Raw genomic sequence first — 23,055 nt, 5'->3', positions numbered from 1 at the left:
GCGTGAAGAGTTCAGGTTCCAGGTTTGGGCTATAAGACAGTGTTTTAAAAATTAAAATCATCTTTGATAAAAAGCATTTCAAAATAGACAAAAGAAGTGTACATTATGACCTATATACATGTAAAATATGCTGTAGACATTCGGGACCAAAGACGGAGCTACATATATGGTGAAATTGAAATCAGACTTCATTTTCGATATGAATTGCATTATTTTATTTCATTATTATATATATTTTTTTTTGGGGGGGGGGGGGGGATGGGGTAGCAACCATGTAAAGGCCGGATTTCGATAACAAGCTAAGATCCCTCAACTTAAATTTTGAATTTCATGATTTCCGCCAGGGGCGGAAGAAGAAAGGGGCAAGCGGCTTCTGGGGCCGCATTGCTTCTAGTGGGTTTTTTGGGGGTCCCGAAAGCCGTTGAAATTTCAGCATTCTTTAAAACTAAATTTGAGTGTCCAGAATTTACAGTAAATATTAGCGATTTCTTTCTGAAATTTATAATTTTTACTGGCGTGGAACTGCCAAGACCATTGAAGCTGGCGAATTTTCAGCATTTCTGACAACGAAAGTTGAGTGCATAGCAAAGAAAATTTATACTATAGTATTTCTTTCTGGATTTCAACGTTTAAAAATCTAATTTTATCTTGAAATTAAGATGAAATTAGGTAGAAACAGGACATCCTTTTTTTATTTTATTTTTATCCAACGAGCTTAATAGTGCTTTCTATCCTCCGATATACATGTAATTGTAAAATAGATATTATAACATATCATTTATGTACATATGCTTAAAATAATTTGTAGTTACAATTCCGCTTTCTAGTATTTTCTTAGAATGCTGCTTACATAACGAATCGATAAATTTCCGAATATTATCGGTTTGAAAAAAATTATTTGAATCAAGCTTTTTTAAAGTAACTCTTCCACTACCCCTTTATTACCTCCTATCAGCAAATGTGGAGGGAGCTTTTAAATTTTCCATCACTTTTAAATTTAACCCCTATATGTAGTAGCATAATAATATAAGAGGTAAAATTTATTACGGAAACAAGCGCCATTGGGGGGTGGGGTAATAAGGAAATTTTCCATACTAAATGAAAGTAAAAAAAACTATAAGTGTTAATAACTCCTAAAAAGTACCACACCTGGTACGGAACTACGGGACTGTTTATAGTATGTGGTTTTGTTTTGTTTTGTTTTGTTTTGTTTTTTTTTGGGGGGGGGGGGGGGGAGGGGCTGATCAGCATATACAAAGAAAGATAACCGAGTATGCAGATTTTAATTTGTCCCACAGTTCACGTATTTAATAAATAATTTAAGCGTATCGGGCACATTGAAGTAAACAAGATGACTGGAAGTTTTCAAGGTAACGTACTAAATTGTGTAGTCTCTTCCTTGTTTGTGTCATAGGTTCTTCTCATCTAAGTTCCATTTAGTAAATAAATATAAACAAAAAATTACCTACTATACTACATGCATAACTTAGTATATATTTAGTATAGAAGATATATTTTTATTTACTAATTCAGATGGGGAGTGTCTGGTTTACATGCATTTAGAGGAGCGATATGCATAATATGCTATAACCTCGATCAACTCCAATTCCCCCCTTCTCTCTCTCTCTCTCTCTCTCTGAATGTGTATGTGTTATGCAATGATTATCTTTCTTTTATTTAGAATATGGATTCCTTACAGCTAGCACAGGACGTAGTTAGGTGTGACGTTTGCTCGGACCCTTGTCGGGAAAAGTCTCCTGCGGAAGTGCATTGTAACACGTGTCACACAAACTTATGCAGCCCTTGTGTCGCCCGACACATGGTATCCGACAAAGCTAAGAAGCACGATATTGTACTTTTTCATTCCACTGACACGGAAATCATCTTGCCAACTTGTTCCGTCCACTCCAAACACAAATGTGACTTGTTTTGTGTGGCATGCCACAGTCCTATTTGTCTGAAATGTCTTTCCACCGACCACAACAGCCATAGAGTGCAAGAAATTACCGAGTTATGCAGATCTCTTTGCAAGGATATTGAGAAGGAAACGGAGGAACTGGAGTCGCACATCATACCTGAATTTGAAGATCTTGTAGAGGACGAGGAAGAAAAATTGAAGAAACTGCTGCAAGACTACGACAAGCTGGAGGATTCCATTGAAGAACATGGAGAGCAGGTTCACAAGGCAGTAGACGCTGTTATCAACAAGTACAAAGTCAAAGTTCAACAGATGAAGCAAGATGATGCTAAAGCCCTTGGTCAACAGAGAGATGATATCAAAGATTTGTTGTCTCTGGCAAAACAGACTGCGAAAAGAAACAAACTGATAGTGAGGTCAAAGAATGCCACAGATATGATGAATTATAAATCTGAAAATGCAAAACTACGGAAAATTCCTGCTCTGAAGAGTATAATTCCCTCAGCTTTTGAATCAAAGGACGTCTCTGTCAATCTTTTAGAGAAGTTCTTCGGAATGATTCCAAATTCTCGATTTTTGTTTAAGCCAGAGTACACCCTCCAAAATAATGATGGTCAAAACTCTGCTGCCAGCGCATCAGAGTCCACGGATAAGGTGATGCATTCTTTCGCTTTACCGTATAAACTGCTCTACAGGGTAGCATGCTCAAAGATGGAGAAGTTATGGACATGTGGCAATGAGAACACGATTAAATGTGTGGATATGCGGAACGGTTCTATATTACAAACCTTGGCGTTCAGCCTTGTGCCAGTTTCATTCTGTTTGACTGAAGCGGATATTTTATTTGTCTGTGATGGGGTAAGCATTGTGAGAAGAGAAGGGACTGGTGTCCCACAGTCATATTTTAGTGTTCCTGGAGGATGGGTCGTAGAGGCAATTGCAACCACGACACACCCCGTCTTGGGTCTCCTTGCGTTTCTGAGGAGCGAGGACAGCAGGCAGTCCAAAACTGTCCGAATTATCGATGCCCAAGTCCGAGGCGAATTTCAGTATGATGACAAGGGGAAACCACTGTATCACTCAGGCTGCTATGATTATTTCCTCACTGAAAACAGAAATGGCGATGTTTGTGTCTCCGATACAACAGCACTCGTTGTGATAGATAAATCAGGCAAGTTTCGCTTTAAATATCATGGGAATGTGTTTGCAACGTTTGATAAACCTTTTAAACCAAGAGGCATTGCTACGGACAAAGATGGCATCATTTTGCTTTCAGACCTAGACAATAGCTGCATTCATCTAGTTGACGAAAATGGCAAATTTCTTCGATACATCACATGCGGGAGATCTTTGAACAAAGTGTGCGATTTGTGCATTGATTACAGAGGCCAGATCTGGATAGCAGAGAGAAATTCTGCAAGAGTAAAGTGTATCGAATATCATTAATTAATAATGAATATTAAATGACGTGTCGTGACGCTCAAAAACGGTGCTCACGCGTTGCCCTATGGTGCCAGAGTCCGCCAAGAGGCGTAAAAAGCAAAAGGGCCCAGGCTCCCCTAAGCTCGCACAAATACTATAGTTTCGGCGTTCAGATCTTTTTTCACACAGTCTTGCGTCACTCCTAGTATATGTTTATCAATTCTCAAAAATGTCCAAATTATTTTTAGGTCACCTGAGTCACTCAGGTGACCTATTGCTATCTGTTTTCGTCCGTCGTCGTCCGTCGGTCGTAAACTTTTGAACATTTTCAGCTTCTTCTCTTGAACCACTGAACCAATTTCAACCAATTTTGGCATATAGCATCAATGGGTGAAGGGGTACAAACATTGTGAATTTCATGGTCCCTGCCCCCCTGGGGCCTGAGGGGTGGGGCTAAAACCATCAAAATTAGTGCTATCTTTAAAAATCTTCTTCTTTACTCCTGGACATCAAGCAGTCAAACTGTTGGCATGATTGTAATAAGCATTGAGCCCTCTACCAAAATTATGAAATTCATGGCCCCAGGGTCAGGGGTTCTGGTGCTAGGGCGGGGCTATATAGATCATATAGTGAAAGTGCATTACTTCTTTGAAAATCTTCTTCTCTGCTCCTAGGTATTATTGAAACAAATTGAATACATAGTTATGATAAGCAAGGGTGACTATACCAAACTTGTGAAATTCATGGCCTCAGGGTCAGGGGTTCTGGTGCTAGGGCGGGGCTATATAGATCATATAGTGAAAGTGAATTATTTCTTTGAAAATCTTCTTCTCTACTCTTGGGTATTATTTAAATAAATTAAATACATTGTTATGATAAGCAAGAGTGACTCTTCCAAAACTGTGAAATTCATAGCCCCAGGGTCAGGGGTTCTGGTGCTAGGGCGAGGCTATATAGATCATATAGTGAAAATGCATTATTTCTTTGAAAATCTTCTTCTCTACTCCTGGTAGCATTTAAACCAATTAAATTCATAGTTATGATAAGCAAGAGTGACTCTACCAAAATTGTGAAACTTCATAGCCCCAGTGTCAGGGGTTCTGGTGCTAGGGCAGGGCTATATAGATCATATAGTGAAAGTGCATTATTTCTTTGAAAATCTTCTTCTCTACTCCTGGGTATTATTTAAACAAATTAAGTACATAGTTATGATAAGCAAGAATGACTCTACCAAAATTGTGAAATTCATAGCCCCAGGGTTAAGGGTTCTGGTGCTAGGGCGGGGCTGTATAGATCATATAGTGAAAGTGAATTATTTCTTTGAAAAACTTCTCTACTCCTGGGTATTATTTAAACAAATTAAATACATAGTTTTGATAAGCAGGGATGTCTCTTCCAAAATTATGAATTTCATGGCCCCTGGGTCAGAGGTTCTGGTGCTAGGGTGGGGCTGTAACGATCATATAGTGAGAGTGCATTATTTCTTTGAAAATCTTCTTCTCTACTCTTGGGTATTATTTAAACAAATTGAATACATAGTTATGAAAAGCAAGGATGCCTCTTCCAAAATTATGAATTTCATGGCCCCAGTATCAGGGGTTCTGGTGCTAGGGCAGGGCTATAAAGATCATATAGTGAAAATGCATTATTTCTTTGAAAATCTTCTTCTCTACTCTTGGGTATTATTTAAACAAATTGAATACATAGTTATGATAAGCAAGGATGCCTCCTCCAAAATTATGAATTTCATGTCCCCAGTGTCAGGGGTTCTGGTGCTAAGGCGGGGCTATATAGATCATATAGTGAAAGTGCATTATTTCTTTGAAAATCTTCTTCTCTACTCTTGGGTGTTATTTAAACAAATTGAATACATAGTTATGATAAGCAAGGATGCTTCTTCCAAAATTAAGAATTTCATGGCCCCTGGATCAGGGGTTCTGGTGTTAGGGCGGGGCTCTATTTATTATAGAGTGAAAATGCATTTATGTTTAAAAATCTTCTCTGCTCCTGGGTATTATTTAAACAAACTAAGTACATTGTTATGATGAGCAAGGATGCCTCTTCCAAAATTGTGAAATTCATGGCCCAAGGATCAGGGGTTCTGCTGTTAGGGTGGGGCTATATAGATCCTATAGTGAAGGTGAATTATTTCTTTGATAATCTTCTTCTCTGCCCCTGGGTATTATTTTAACAAATTAAGTACATTGTTATGATACGCAAGGATGCCTCTTCAAAAATTGTGAATTTCATGGCCCCAAGGTCAAGGGTTCTGGTGAAAAGGGAGGGGGGGGGGACTCTATTGATTATATAGTGAAAAAGCAAAATTTCTTTGAAAATATTCTTTTCTGCTCCAGGTTAAAAAGCAAAGAAGCTAAGTGTATAGTTATGATGAGCAAGAGTGCTTCTTCCAGAGTAGTGAATTGCATGACCCCTGGGTCAGATGTGCTGGTGTAAGGGTGGGGCTCTTGATAATATAGTGAAAATGCATTAATTCTATTAAAATCCTGTCTGCTCTTAGTGTTAAGCAGATAAACAAAGTGATTACTTATGATGGACAAACTTCTGGTCCCAGGGTGAGAGGCTCTGGTGTTTCTCGCTGGGGAGGGGGGGGGGGCTCTATTGATAATATATTGAATCTGTAATAAAAATGCATTATTTCTTTAAAAATCTTCCCTGCACCTGGGCAAAAGGGGCAAAAAGAGTAAAAGTTTTAATAAGGAAGAGTATTTTTACCAGATTTTTGAACATCTGGACCATTTGGTCAAGTGTTCTGGTCCTGTCATATATTAATTTGTATTCTACTGAGAGGAGTTATTCCCCTTTGCCATTTACTTTTGATAATTAATCACTGTAAATAATGTACTTAAAAGGTTAATAGAATAAGAAAATTATGCAAGAATTTTTATTGTATAATACAAAAAGTACTTTCATAGTAAGTTTTAATGATCAGGTAGACTTGTAAGTAATAGATAAATAAAAATGAGACAAAAATAACTTGTCTTTTTAAATATTCATCAAAGACCAAGAGAGGCCAATGTAAGAGATCTCAACTAGGAATTAAAATAGTACAGAAGCACTGATAGTTTGTTAATATACTGTATGGTGATAGTGATAATTGGGGAACAGATTAGAACCTAATTTTTGAACTATTAATGAATACTAGATTAGTTATTGGTGATCCTGATCACCCTATTTTTCTTGCTTTTGGGCAACAAAGCTTCACCTTTCAGTTCATTTTATACTCTATGGATCCTCTAAATTGTTGCAGTATACTCAGGTGACCATTAAGGCCCTTGGGCCTCTTGTTGAAATTATTACTGCTTGTCAGATTCAGTCATTCCATGTTTGACTCTATTCATGTGCCTGTCTTCCATGGAATTATTTGCAATAGTGGGTTGCTTGATTGAATTGAACCAAAGCTTTAGTTTTTATGTTTGATGCTGTAGTTTTAATTTTGTGTATATATATGAGTGGTACAAGGCAGTGCACTAAGTTTGTTAGAAATACAAACCTTGCTTCAGCCTTAGCAAAACTGTGATGCAGGTTTTATGTACAAGTTATTTGTGATTCAGATTTGTTACAAAGTATTGTGGCATCTTGCCTTTAAATGAATATTTATCAGAAACATCAGACTTAGTGTTTTATTTAAAAAAGAAGCTTATGGAAGAGTTGGCATCTAAAGGAACAGTACTGTACCTTTGAAAATGATAGTAGTAGATGTTGTTTGATACAGACTGTACTATTTTATTTGAAACATATTTGGATTAAAAGGTCAACTATGTGTGACGACACAGAGGCCGAGAGAATGCTTGTGAGCGATCACCAATATTCCTTATTCCTCCAACAAAAATGTTTGCGAGCGGCCAAGCGCTCGTGAAAGTTTGCCCTGTTGAACAGGCCTCTGGAGTTTGATACAGTATCTGTGGAGTACTGGACAATCTTATAGTAACTTGGAGGCCTGCCAGAATATAAAAGTTCTCTGGTCTGAGATGGTTTTCCTGCACACAAAGGTCGCCCGCGTGGCACAGTGGTTAGAGCGTCTGCTCTAGAGTCGCGAAGTAAGGAGTTGGTGCTTACGTCGCGGGTTCGAATCCCACTGTGGGACATGGAGACCGGTCCTTCGGATGAGACCGTATAAACCGAGGTCCCGTGTCGCAGTAGGTGCTGGCACGAAAAACATCCCTCACTGCTCAATGGCCGTAAGTGCCGAATATAGGACAAAATTTGCAGCTCTCCACCGGCGAGTGGTGGCGTCTCCATATCGGTGAAAAATTCTCGAGAGGGACGTTAAACAACATACAATCAATCAATCAATCCTGCACACAAAGAGAGACAACTTGTGTGTGTTTAACTTTTTAAACCCTTGAAAGATATGTTACATGATTATCCTTAAGTTTATTTAAGATTCATTTTTCACTGTTAACCTTATTCTCATTGAGTGTATCAGTTACATAAATGCATTGGAACTGCTCGCAGCATTGCGGGTAACAGTTCAATAGTTTATTTCCTCTTCAAAGATTAAAATGCAACAAGAAAATCAGACTATATAAGTACATAAATGTCATTTCATAAATGTTGTCAGTAATTTTCTTACTTTTTTGATGAAGTTCTGAAAAACAGTACAAACATGATAGAATTAATGCTTGTCACCTGAATTACTTGGGTGACCTATATATATACTTTTACAAAGTATAACTGGCCACCTGTCGTCCGTTAACTTGTGAACTTTTTCAATTTCTGTAAAAACAATGGGCCAATTTGAACCTAAAATAATACGATGTTTTTATGGGTAAGGAGTTACAAAAATCCTGAATGCAGTGTATTGAAAATGTTATACATACAAGTGTGTATAAGCAACAGAGTGTTTAAAGCAATATGAGCTGCATTTTTGGCTCTTCTGAGCCAAAGGCTCAAAGAGCTAATGCTATAGCCATTTGTGCGGTGTGCGTAAACTTTTTAGAATATGGGCCATAACTCAACAACCCCTCGGCCAATTATTGTCAAAGTCACAGGGTATCCTTGGCCAAAGGGCTCCCGTTTATACTAAAACTAGGGTTGTGACCCTTAAACAAGGGGAGATAATTAGGAATGTAGAAACAAAAGTACTGGTTGCTAAAAAATCTTTCTCTCAAGAACCACTGGACAGATTATCACCAAACTTACACAAAAGGATGAGGATATGTTGTAGATTTAAAATTCTTCAAGGCATCACCCTGGGGCAAAGGGCGTGGTCTCAAGGTCACTTCAAATTTAACCAAAAATTATATTTTATTAAAATGTTAAGACGTTGCGCACGGCGTTGGTACACATTGACGTTACGTCAAAATAACGTTATTGAAGTCATAACGTTGTTAGAACGTTTTAACGTTATAATTGCATATTTTAGCTGTTTAATGTGAATTTTATATATATATATATATATATATATATATATATATATATATATATATATATATATATATATATATATATATATATATATATATATATTAGATATATATTTTTTTTAAAAATATTAACAAAATAACAGGGCGCAAACTTTTCAATTTTTGAATCTTCGTTGAAAATATTAAGATGTACACTAAAAAATCTTATAATCTTGTAAATAAATTGTAAGATTTTTAATATGAAATTGTCACAGGCATACATATCCCCATTCATATCCTTGATTCCTGTTTCTGTTTCTTTTTTCTCACTTTGTACTCTCTGTCTTGCAAAGAGAAAACACATCAAGTACATGTAGCTTTATATTTCAACCGTTCCTCCATTATTTTTTCCATTAGGTCATTTAATTCAAGTTTTCTATTTCTATCAAGCCCCGCATGCGCCTTGGTTTTTGACACCCAAGATCAGAGAAAAGCACAGAAAAAAATCGGTAGTCCTTTCATGCGCGGTTCCAGGAATATTTACCGAAAGGGGGTGGGGAGTCACACCAATTAAAAAAAAATATCTAATGACTCTCAAAGTTTTTGAAAAGCAAAAAAAAAATTATAATTGAAATCCCGGGGGTGGGGGTAGGGTAGGGAGGGGGTCCAGGCCCCCTTCCCGACCTCCCCCGCCTGCCTTTTTTTATTGAAAGCTTTTGATTTCTGTCATTTTCTTTCTATATTTTTTCTAAAACATGTTAAAATTAGGTAATGTACTTAGCATTTACAACCTTGATTTTGCAGAGGAATATATTTTTCTACGATAGAGGAAATGTGTCTTTCTACGAGAAAAATGGAATTATGAAATCAAAACATAAGAATGATGTAATTCTTATGACAACCGGTGTACAAAGTAGGATTTCCCCGTAACCAGCCCCCCCCCCCCCCGGAATCTATACTCAGGAGTGGGACTTCCCTCGAGGGGAAATCTTACACTAGAGCCTATTTCCCCCCTCTTTCTTCCTCAGAGTAGGTTTTCCCCTGTTTTATCAATGCTAAAATCATATCGACATTGTTAAAGTTTATATGAAAGTCAACTGATTTTTTAAAGGAAATATTTATTTAGTGTTTTCGCTCAAGAATTGTTCAAATTTAGTATGAAATCTTAGTAGTTAAAAAAAAATACAAAACAAGAAGCATTGCTCTAGCAAGCCGTAGGATAGATATGACCCCTCGACCACAGAGGTGTAATACTGGACAGCTATTTTAAACCCCAGAAACTTGAAAAGACACTTAATCAATATTAGGTACATGTAGTTTGATGAAATATAACTGGAGAAAAAAAACATTAAAAATAAAATTCCTCGTTTTATTTTTAAATTAAAAGTTGACACAACAAGACTTTTTATTACAATTTTTGTGAAGTTTCTTTAAGATTGTCTACTGTGATGGCACCTGTAGAAAAATTATAGAAGGGACATTTGTAACCATGTGTCGCCCCCTCCCCCTCATATATAAGTACTGGCATGATATTTTATAGGAGCTAGAAGGGGTAAATTGGCTCTTCAGGGAATCGCACTTTATAACTATTACACATAGTAGGGATTTCTCCGGAACATTGAATCTGGTGTGGGATTTCTGTTGGGGAAATCCTACTCAAGAGCCAGTTTTACGAGATTTTAGAGGGAATGACCGGTATAAAGTTCTTGTTTTAATTTTGGGCTTTTGTATTTATATGTTTTGAGAATCGATACATTTGTTCTTGAATTATAGGAGGTCGCTAAACTGAAAAAAATTTAAATGGCCTTATATTGAATTTAAGTTTTTTTTTGTTTTTCCCCCAGCCCCAGTAGTTAAGCTCTCTTTATAAATTGGTGGTGGGGTGGGGGAAGGGGGTTATTGACATGCAAAAAAAAGTGGGATGGGGACGTTTCGCTTTTAAAAACCTTACCAAATTAAAAAAAAAACTGGCTTATCACCAAATTCAGAATTCCTATTACGTACTTTTTGGAGGAGGGGGTGTTCTCATTCTCATTTTCAGCTAAAAATTGAGAACTATAACGTGATATGTTTAGATATTGCTGCAGCAAAATAAAAAAAAGGGGGGGGTTACCGGCCTTTGAATGAAAATTTTCAGAAAATTTAAAACAAAAGTAATCGGAGAAGGACCTCCTACCCTACTTGGTACTCCTGACCTGCAGAAAATTGGAAAAAAAGAGCGGCGATAATAATTTGACGCTCCCGACGTCATACGTATATACTTAGTGTGTAAAATGACGTTTTTCGTACCTGTGACAAAATGGCTACATATTTATTAATGCTTGCATTTATTTCATGTAGACGATTACGGTAAAAATTATGTTACATGTATTTTCTAATACAGTATGAAATGTTCTTTCAAGATACAGTAATGATTGGTATATATATGACATTAATTTATTATTTTTGATATGTAACTAAGACATATTAAGTAATAGTACAGCGGCTCGTATGTGTATAACAAAATGGCTACATTTAACAAAGCCTTACTAATATTTACGTACTAGCAGTAATATGACATGTATTTACATAACTAATTTTAGAAACAAATGTACTTTAGGATTACTCATCAAATTTATCTTTGTTTGGCATTTATGTCTAGTACACATCGCCATGTGGGCTAATGTCAGCGTTAGGAAACGATTTTTTTTCTGTTGGACATTTTACTTACGCACTGTAGATTCAGCCCAAACTCATGAAATTGAGAAAATGATGTTAAAAATTCAACAATATCACAAAGAATGCATACATATTATTGTATTTCCTAAATTTCATTTAATTTAGAAGATTGGAAGTGGATCTTTTTATATCTTGTAGTTGCGCGAACAATAATTTATGTAACGTTGGACACGGGAATTTCGCCTTAATAACCAATAATGAATAAAGCCATATCATAACTAAAATATTTTTAGATTATTAAAAAGAGAATTTTTAGAATAATTTATTACCTTGAATAAAATAATTAATTTAAAATGGGAATTTTCTTATCACCAATTAATGATTTATCATATTATAATTTATCAATAATATATATATATATATATATATATATATATATATATATATATATATATATATATATATATATATATATATATATATATATATATATACATAAAATATTAATATTTTGCTTACTATAAGGACTAGGATCATCAACTACGCGATAGATACATTTCTTTTTCCGGCACTTGCATTTTTCAGTTCTTTTCTTGCTTTACAGTGCAACTGAGTTTTCAAAACTTTGCTATATTCATATTTCACGTAAATCTTTTGTTTTGTGATACAATTATCTTTAAAGAAAGATTTTGACTAATTATGTAACTTTAAAAAATCAAAAGACTCGATTAACAATTGCAAAAGGAACGATCGCTGACAGTCCTTAACAGCTAGATGGTTTGCAAAGAACGAACGTTGGTCTAAATCTACGTAATCATGGAATCGCCCCCAAGAGACCCCCCCCCCCCCCCCGCCATCCACCCGCGCACTGGGGACACTTATATCATACCCTTCTTCAGTTTACCTCGTTTAAATCTAACAATTTCTCCCTGTTAAGCAAAATACAAACACTGTATGAATTGTGTATTATAAATAAATATTTTTTTTTTTCAATAACGCGTAATCAATATTTTTTGCCATTCATATTTCTTTTCAGATTCAGCAAAAGAAGGATTCATTATTTTCCCTCATCTGAGAAGATGTTTGAATTTTCGAAATACCTAGTCTATAAGTTGTTTGCCTTTTCTTAAATTATCATTATTAATACTTTTAAATTTAATTTTACTTGTCCAAAGATTTCCGATTCTTTCTTTTTTTTAATTTGATCTACGCATGTCTAAAATATTATAAAATTATCATAATGCATTAAATTCATATTTATTACTGTTCATCTTTGCACATGAATTATCTTCAGCTTAAAGTTTTATTATGGTTCTTTAATAATAATTTTGAAATATCATATTTGAACTAATAATTGAATTTAAAAGTTACTCATCCCTATTAATAGACGTGGGGGTGTTTACATAGTGCGATGTTTACTTGAAAGTCATTTATAAATAAAAATAAATATTTTAAGCAGAAATTATCAAAGACATAAGTTTTAATTTTTATAATGATGCTTAATAAACATTCACTAGAACATCTGGATGAGTTGCCTTTGAATTAAAAAGAATGGGGTGCATACTTTACAAACTTGCAAAGTTTGGGGAAAAAACCCTTAAACCCTTCGTGTGTCAGCCCCAACATGATTCTTCGATGCAGTTGTACTTAAAAACTAAGAGAGTACTTTTTATATTGCATATTAAATATTTTGTTCAATTTAATTATCATCAATGAAAATATCTACTTTGATCAAGAAATTACTAATCATAACCATGCAGTTAGATTGCTTAATACCCAGGAGCACAAAAGTTTTTTTTCAATGAATTATATTAATTATCCATTTTCACTATACTAATATAGACCAATAGAGCCCCACCCTAACGCTAGGACCCCTGATCAAACGGCTATTACTTTCACAATTTTGGGAGAGGCACCCTCGCAAGTCATATCTATGCAATTACTTTGTCTGCAAAATTTACAGGTGGATATGACAATAGAGCTCCATCATAACACCAGAATCCTGACCCTGGGGCAATGAATTTCACAATTTTGGTTGAGGGCTCAAAGCTTTTTACAGTGAGTCATACCAACAGTGTAACTGCTTGATGTTCAGGAGTAGATATGAAGTTTTTTTTTTAAATTTTATAAAATTTTGAAGGTTTTAGCCCCACCCCTCATTGTCCAAAGGGGGGGGGAGGGGTAGGGCTAATGGAATTCATTTTACCCCTTTCCCCATAGATGCTATATGCCAAAACAGATTGATATTGTTTCAGCAGCTCCAGAGAAAAGACTGAAAATATTCATTTATTAATGCAGAATGAACAATGACAGACAAATATCACCTGAGTGACTCAGGTGACCTAAAAAAAATCCTTCACTGTACATGGATATGCTTATATTAATGTTACGAACAGCTGCCCTATACTTTTTCAAAGAATCGATCCTATTAGTCCATTTAAAACCTTGTTCCTACTTTATAGGCCATGATTTAAATGAATTCACCTTGTATCAAAATTATTTTAAAATTTGAGAAATTGTAGCCACCATGCTGTTCTTGAGGGGGAAAAAAATAAATATTTTTTATTTACCAAAATACCTCTTTCCAAAGGAAGGCAATTAAAACAGAAACATAGATTACAAAGCTCACATTGACAAATTTTATCTACAATTAAGGCAAAGGCTCTCACTACACATATGTTCAAGTAGTGTGCATCTCATTGCAAAACATATAATGCAAGTTTTGTCTCAACAGGATTTATAGTTTGCTAAGGATTTAATAAACCTGCTACCAAAATTAACTGTTAAATCACCTGAAAAGTGTTAGTCAGATCCAGCATTCGAAGCATATTTATTAGTGTGCATCCCTAAATGCATCATCACCGCAATTAAGTTTAGTCATCATTAACTTAGGAATGGGCCCTCTCTAATATCTTTTTGTTCAATTACATAGAAAATTTAAATCACTGCCAGTCTCCACAGCTGTATAAATAAAATTCATTTCAGCATATGTTATGGGGCAAAATTTGACAAAAACAAACGTTTTATTAATTATTAAGAAATGAATGTTATTTCTCCCAGTAAGATTTATCTCCCTTACCAGAGGATTGATCATTTAGGCAGTGCAAATTCCAGAGTTTAATTTAAGAGATGAATTTTAATTTTTGAGAATTCATGAGGACATGAACTACGATGCTTCATGCCGGCATATTTCATGAAGCGTGTTAGTGCTTCATGATAAATATGCAGGCGTGAAGCGTTGTAGTTAATGTACCTCATGATTCTCAAAATTAAATTCATATCTTATATTTACATCATTTTTCTGATGACTTGCCGCATATTTTTGTCATTTAACAATCATTTTTGAAAAAAAAAATTTGCACTATTTTTTTTTACTTTAATCACATCACAATGGAATTATTCTTTCTCATTCCACAGTAGTTCATGAGAACATGAACTTTTTCTAATTTGTGAAGAATCTTAAGTAAAAATATTTGGAAATGTAAATATATTGCAATGAACCCTATTCACTTATACTTCACACATTATGTGACAATATGTGAAATTATGTCACAAATTAACACAACACCGATTCAAATTGTATACAAGATTTATTAAATTGAACATCTGAATATATATATATATACAATGTAAAATTTTTATAGCAATCGATTAAATTAACACATATGAATTAAATTTATGAATTTTTCTGCTGTTCTTACAGTCCCTTTATAGTTCACTTCTAAACTGCTGCATTAAACAAATCTTCCTAAAATGCTCCTGATGTGCAAGTCTGGTTGGTGTATAATCTAGCTATGAACAATTAAAAACTTTTTTTTTAACCATCCACTAATAAATTATAAAATTCAGGAAAGATGAATCCAGACATCATACTTGGCATCCATAGATGTATACATACAGCATCCAAATCATGTATTTGACCAAGAACCCACTGGTGCATTGATGCAAGATTGGTTTTGATACTATTTGTATCCTTGATTTACATATAGTCATTAAAACAAACAGGTATAGAGCATTCAAGCACCTCGATATCTAAAGGTGCATACTTATAAGCACAAGTTAAGCTTGTCTTCTTGATGTGATAATGGTTCAACTGACTACCATTATTGGAAACCTGCATTTGGTCTCGTTTCTCATGCATACATCGAGACGATGGAGTCACTACAGCATATAATGTGTGCTCCAAGTCAGATCATTGCATGTATGAGACTGCATGCATTCCTAGATTTGTGTAAAATATGTGCAAGTTCAGTTTTAAAGATACAATGTATCATGCATAATGATATAAACAGCACTCAATCATTAACTTTACACATCTAACACAATTATTATGCACAAATTGCAACATCAACACATTAAGCTTTAATATTCTTGTAAACAAATTAGTTCAACAATCAAACATGTACATCAATAATATGCAAAAAGAACAAACAATGCAATAAAAAATTTGTACAAATTCGCAAAATTATCCCTAAGCTTCCCTTGCCCCACCCAGGAAAACCTACAGAAATGTGTCCTTAGTAAATGCAGGGGAAACAACACAAACAATGGACCCTCCTTCTTACAAGCCTGTATTGAAAATAAATTTACTTTTTGGCAATCCTCTCAGAGAGTAAATATTCAAACCCCAAATTATCAGCTGAATTTGTCAGTGCTCAATACCCTACCCCCATTGTCTTATACCATGAATGACCCATTCAATGTTCATTTGTATTGCAACAAGCAAAAAAATTCACCTTATTTTTTTTCCTTCATATCTAATAGTAGATATAAAAAGGAATAATACTGATGCCTTTTTTCATACAGACCCAAACCTTGAGTGCAGATTTTGGCTTCTGTAGTATATAGGGATGTAGTGTGGATTCGTCCTATCTATCTGACACTCTGCTTAAAAGTGGCTCAATGTGTCAGAATCATTCTCTTTGTGTATTTTAAGCAAATTTTTACTTACTATGACAGAGTTGAACTGATCTACTGATTGACTAAACTCTAGTGTATAAGGTCTGCAGCAAACAAAGTATGCAGTAGACTATGTATGCTTCAATATATTCACCTTAAATTCAGTATAGATAATGCATTTAATGATGTGGAAAAACCCTTTGTCCTTAATTATAATTAAGTAAAAAAAAATGAGCTACAATAAGATACATACATTGTATTTAGTTCAAGTCTGGTTAAGAAATCTTTAATTTTCTAAAAGAGCTGGGGAAATAGCTATTTATAAGACAGATTGAATTATCCCCCCTCCCCAATGTAGCCTAAGTATAAAAACATGTATAAAGATAATACACATGAGAAAAATCACATATTCCTACATTAAAAAGTTTACAATTATGCATAAAAACACAATTCTAAAAGAAACAGTTTTTCATACAGTATACACAATTAATATTATAGGATGGCAATCAGTAACTGGATAATGGGAACTTGGACAGAACTTTGGTAATTCTGGGAAAATCTCTTATTAATTATTGTAAAATGTATTTTATTTGGTGTGTATGATATAAGGTGGAAATAAACATTTTCATCAATTGACGTAGAATTGGTTTAGCAACTTCTGAATGTGATGTATGTGATAGAGTAATATTTTAATTTATTTTAGTAAGTGAATATTATATTATATAGTTCAGTGACTTAATATTCACGTGTATATATTTTATTTTTAGCATCGCGCAGCATTTCGTTTTCATGGAGTTTTGCGCTCACCGTTAATAAAATTAATAAAATATTACAACTTCATTTGGTTTTAATCTTTACTTATGTTCTAGAAGTTCTTACTTATCCTGAGGGTATATAATGTTATTGGTCAGTTTTAATAACCAAGCTTGCGATTGGTTAGGGACGTTTTTCCCGCCGATCTCTTTGTGTATCGGTCAGACATCTATAGACCATTGAGAAAGTGAGATGAGTATTTTTGGTCATCATTATATACAATATTAATTTTGAGACGAGACCTCAGGACAGAGACTGTAAGTTGACTTCTATTTCTTTTATCTATACTAATTCTTATTCTATACTTTCCGATAATTCATCGTCTTTGATTTTTAATGTAATTTTGTGAAGATATACTGAGTTCAACTTTATCATTATTAAATGAAGCTTAAAGTATAAATTCTTTGAGTATGTAAATAAAATATCAATTATGCAGAAGTGTATATAGAATATAATTATTGTTTAATAGGAGTATATATATCAAGACCCGTTATTTTTATCGGGTGGCCATTGTTTGAGCCTTGATCCACAATCAGGTATACCTACAATTATTTTCTATTTATTGTGTATATATTATTGCAAATAGATCTGTGAACTATTCATTTTATTTGTAATAGTTCTATTTGGAATAGTTCGATTTATATTCTCGTTTTCAAGACGTCGATGTAAGGGAAATAACTCTTACTTTTCCATGTATTTATTTCAATGCTCAGTATAATGTGTAATACTTTTATGATCGATCATTATAAAGTAATTCATGCCTAAATTCATGAATATCATTATAAATGTAATATGGTTGTTTGTTTTCTAAATACTTATAATTTGTTATTGATATTTTCAGGGCTTTATTGATGTATTTATTTATTCAACATGACAAAATAAAATGATCGAACCTTAGACGCAGGAGTTCTTCTTTAACAGCATAAGAAAACCCTGTTACATGTATATGAATATATAAGACATTTAGCACTCTATATTTAGCAGATCACTTTCCACCAAAGACAGTAAGTAGAATGCACAACTAAATGCAATACGTTTACAGTTATTGTTTTGAAAATATTTTATACCTGTCTGTCTGAATGTAATTTTCTATACAGATTTATTTCAAATTCATGAATGTCGAGCAAAAACAATAGATGATGAAAATAACTCGTTTATTCTGAAAAATTAATATGATGCTGTTCGACGAGATCTTTTTCTTTCTATTCATTAACTGTAAATTTCTGTTATAGTGTATATTTATATGTACTTCGGACATGTTTGAAAAAAAATGTATATACTAGCACATTTTACTGCACCTCTACCAATATTTGGGTTTGAGCAAATAAATCAAACTTGAAAATCTTAATTAAATGAAGCTGAATGTGTGATATACAATTTTTACATTAACTGCATGCCTTCAACATGCATCTTACCCGTCTGTCATCTAAAATTATATTTTTGAAACAAAAAATTTTACTTTTTTTTCATGTAGATGTAGTTCTGATGGTGACAGTTGAAATTTATAACATCTGGTCTGACCAATTATTATTTTTCTGATATTTCAGGTATTTTTTATGATTTTTTTTATTTTCTTGCTTATTGATTCAGAAATCAAAATCATACATTGTTCTGATTAAACATAACCTGGATATTTTGAATTTAAAAAAAAAAAACATGTATATGCATGAATAGAGCTTAATATTTTATGAATTAAAAGCTATTTAATGAATGCTCTAAGAAATGGGGGTATATTTCGATATGATTAACTGGTTTCTAATGTGGTCCTCATAAATGGTTTGCAGTTAATCAGTTGGCAATTGCCATCCCTTAAAATACAGATTTGAAATTCAAAAACAAAGAATTTTTATAATAAGTCTCAGTTACAATTAATCTCAAAATTTTCTATAAAAGTTGCATAAAACAAACAAACAAAGTACCTGAAATATTTAGAAAATTATACAAGAAGATAATATTGTGCTAGCCCTTTCATATTCTAATTATCATGTCATGCCTTGGAAAATAAAGTAACAGTGTTAAATAAAATAATTATATATTTGAAATAAAATCAAAAATTTCAAACTGATGCAGTTTCCTTCATATATATATATATATATATATATATATATATATATATATATATATATATATATATATATATATATATATACACTGTATAGGGGATTAATTTCACGGCTTGTAATTTTCACATTTTTCTCTCTTCTGACACGATCGTGGTCTGTTGAATTCGAGGAATTTTTATATAACAAAAGTTACCTCCCTTGTCTATATCCATTTAATCCATAGCATAGCTATAACGACATTAATCAGCGTTATGTATTCACTTCACGAACAACAGGGTATGTTTATATAAAATAGACTTAATAATCAATTGACGATTAATTATAACAAGTGCAGTTATTAGAAGTCCTTGGCTATAAACACTGAATGACTTTCCTATGTGCTCTTACAATGAGTGCATGTACACCCCAAGAACTTCTTTCCAAAGGGATAATACATCGCGGCAAAAAACTACTGGACGGTGAGAAATGTGTTAACGTAGGTCGACGAAATAATAACCTTCCACATCTTCAGCAAGCTCGATAGTTATGACAAGTACTACTTGTAATTACTGAAACGACCATGTATTGCAGCACGTGTATATACCTATTGTAGTTTATTCTCAAATTTCCAAATATAACATGGTTACTGAAAACTTATTCACTGTTTCTTGAATACTTATGACTTATTAACACTGAATATAGCGAATATTAACACCGCAAGTTATTTTCCTCCTATACAGTATATATATATACATATATATATATATATATATATATATATATATATATATATATATATATATATATACACACAAACTCAAATCTCCCATTATAAGTAAATAAATTTTAAATTCCAAGATCAAACTTACATTAACAATACTGAGAAAGCAATTGTGATAACCCGGATTACACTCCGTACTATCAAACATAAGCAGTAAGATGACAGAAGACCAAATATAGTAAAATTGTCCTTTATGTAATACCATAAAATATATTCATTTCCTATTACTTGAGATAGTAATTTTTTGGGATGTCATCATAACCCCACGATTATAGGCTTCATTTGGCAAGGTCATATTTACTAGAAATTACCCTTCTCTATAATGTACAAAAAAAGAACTGAAAAGGGAAAGCATTAAGGTTACCAGTATATATTCTAAAATAAAGGTTATATTAAGGTAATTGTGAGCTAATATACATTTACACACCCACAACAATCAACATTAACCGACAAACATGTACAACATGCTCAGAACAAGAATGTGAACACCCTGAAGTATAAATTATATCATAAAGGGAAATTTCATATCCCTCCCCCTTCCAGTTCAAAATTAATCTCATTAGCTTTTAAGCTTACTCCCCCCCCCCCCCCCCCCCCCCCCCAAAAAAAAAAAAGAAGAAGGAGAAATCAAATCAAGTCTTTCAAATTTAAGAGATATTCTTCAAGAATAATAATCCAAATGGGGCATACATTCCAATATACATATCTGGAGATCACTGAAAATTTCACCTCACTGGCGTAAGTTTCAAATTCTTTTGCACAATCATAATTTCCATGGTGGAAAATCTAGATGTTCAAATTGGACCAGTTTCTTTACAAGGCACGACTATATGCTCTCATCTTGGATATGAAACGTGTATCCTATCAGCACAAGAAGTGCATATAATATTTAAAATGCCATTACCGGAACAAACACAGAATAAGCATACACTAAACTGTAAGCTTTCCCCCCATGAAGATTCCCTCCCCTTTCCCAGTGACAATGAATTGCCAACTATAAATAAACGAGTGTAAATTAAAGTATCAGCAAGAGAAAATTTATATAACCCATTTCAAAATAAATTTCCTTACCAGCGCTTAAAGCAACCCCAAAAAGGAAACAAGAAATCATGTCTGTAACTTCAAAGTTAAATTAAATCTTTTAATATTTAAATGGTGATTACTTTCAAGAAACATATCTGGAGGTCATCATGACCTATCCTTTGGCTGCAACACACATGGTCCCCCCTGATACGTAAATTCAATATATAAGCCCTGCAATGTAAATGATATAGAAAGGAGGTAAGCCAATTCCAAAATAAGGCAAGTCATCATGATCTACTTTTGGGATGCATCAAAAAATGGGAAGCATAACTGAACTTACGTCAGAAAGGCAATACACTTACGCTAGCTAAAAATTTTCAAGAACACTGTTGATTCCAGATATTATTTGCACACACCGTTTTAGCATCCAAGAAAATTTCAGCACATAAGGCCAAAAATAATATTAGCTTTGTTTGGCGTTGCCGGCCGACTCACATAAATCGGTGCGGTCCAAAGAATTTTTTCAACAGATACTGATCATAATTTTTATTTCGTTATATTCATCCGGATTTAGGTGTTTGTACGTTTGTGTAATATAAACAGAATGGGAAAGAATCATGTAAACGCTTGATTGATCAAACAGTTTTCATTTATAAGCGTCTATGTGATGTTGAATTAATGTGTATCACGAATCCAAGCATGGCTGTCGAAAGCGGTAAAATGTAAACTCGGTATAACAGAAGTTGATGGCATGACTCTCTGTGGTAATGTGGTTTTAAAAGTAAACTGATGAATAAGATATACCACTTCGAAATAGAAATTTTATGGTACAATGTCCTGTCCAATTTGCTAGTCTAGCTGCCATGCTTGGATTCGTGCACATGATTCGAATTTACAAAAAATTAATGTCAGTGATTTTTAATACTACGTATATTAAAGGTTTAAATCTAATAGGGTTTTAAAATCAATGACAAATCTGAGAATCAATTCGGACTGTGGTTGTTGTTAAACTATCGGAAACCCACGGCGTTCGGATACTAACAACATGTACCATTTCTGAAATTTAAATAAAAAAAATATTTTCCCTACCTACCGACCCAACGTATAAAGACTAAGTCGGCAACGCCAAACCAACAATATTTTAATTGTGGCCTAAACATGTCACCTCACTGACACAAGTTTTAAGTACTCTTAAATATGCACACACAATTTCCATTGTGGAAACTGTTCATGTTAACACCTTAAAACAGCACAAAGCCAGAGCAAACAAGAATATACAATCCCCCTAGTTCCTCTTCATGGCAATATTAAGCAGGGGACAAAATTATATTCAGGATAGCTGCAATGAATACAAATGATCATTTATTAGTCAAGGGAAATCATTGTAGTTTGTTTTATATTTAACAGACCTCAGTTTGAATTATTTACTTCTTGAGGGGACTAACTGAGCATCAAATATGATGTCTGTCAAGAAAAGGGTTCTCAAGAAATTGAGTAATCAATATCTTCCTTCATTCAGTTTGATATTTGACCCTGTGGCCTAATAAGCAAAAGTAGTCATCTACTCCTTTAAGGGAACCAGTGTACAAAGTTTGATGACTGTCAAGTAAAGGGGTTCTAAAGATATTGAGTGATCAATACATTCTTATTTTTAATTTGACCCTTAACCTTCGATTTTGGACCTCAAACTCAATGGGGATCATATATTTGATAAAGGAAACTAGTGCACTGAATTTGGTGACTGTCAAGCAAAGGGTTCTCAAGATTATGATACTGAGTGGACAATATCTCCCTTTGTCCAGTTTTACCCTTGTCCTATGAGCTTGTGACTTGATAAGCAATAGGGATAATCTTTTCCTTTCAGGGAACCAGTGTACCAAGTTTGATGCCTGTTAAGCAGAGGTTTCTCAAGATATCGAGTGTTAAATATTGCCCGGTGTCCAATTTGACACAACCTTTAACCTAAAAATCAATAGAAGTCATTTATTCCTGACACGAGGTACCAGTGTATTAAATTTGATGACTGTCAAGCAAATTAATGGTTCTCAAAGTAATGAATGAACAATATCTTCAAATATCTGTACTAGTTTGACTCTTGACCTTTAGCTTGTGATCTTAAATCAAAAGGGATCA

General features: G+C 33.8%; 1 protein-coding gene across 1 annotated transcript; it reads left to right on the top strand.

Moving 5' to 3' along the window:
- The first annotated feature begins 1,664 nt into the window (after window positions 1-1,664).
- Window positions 1,665-3,580, top strand: LOC133204566 (E3 ubiquitin-protein ligase TRIM36-like). The gene has a single exon (XM_061340316.1). The coding sequence runs from the start codon at window positions 1,685-1,687 to the stop codon at window positions 3,362-3,364; it is 1,680 nt and encodes a 559-aa protein (XP_061196300.1). The 5' UTR covers window positions 1,665-1,684; the 3' UTR covers window positions 3,365-3,580.
- Window positions 3,581-23,055: the final 19,475 nt, after the last annotated feature.

The sequence above is a fragment of the Saccostrea echinata genome, unplaced genomic scaffold (assembly GCF_033153115.1).
Source record: "Saccostrea echinata isolate AGI-Se365-2 ecotype Australia unplaced genomic scaffold, CSIRO_AGI_Sech_v1 ptg000054l, whole genome shotgun sequence".
Classification (NCBI taxonomy): Eukaryota; Metazoa; Mollusca; class Bivalvia; order Ostreida; family Ostreidae; genus Saccostrea; species Saccostrea echinata.
This window is presented reverse-complemented; position numbering and strand designations above follow the sequence as displayed.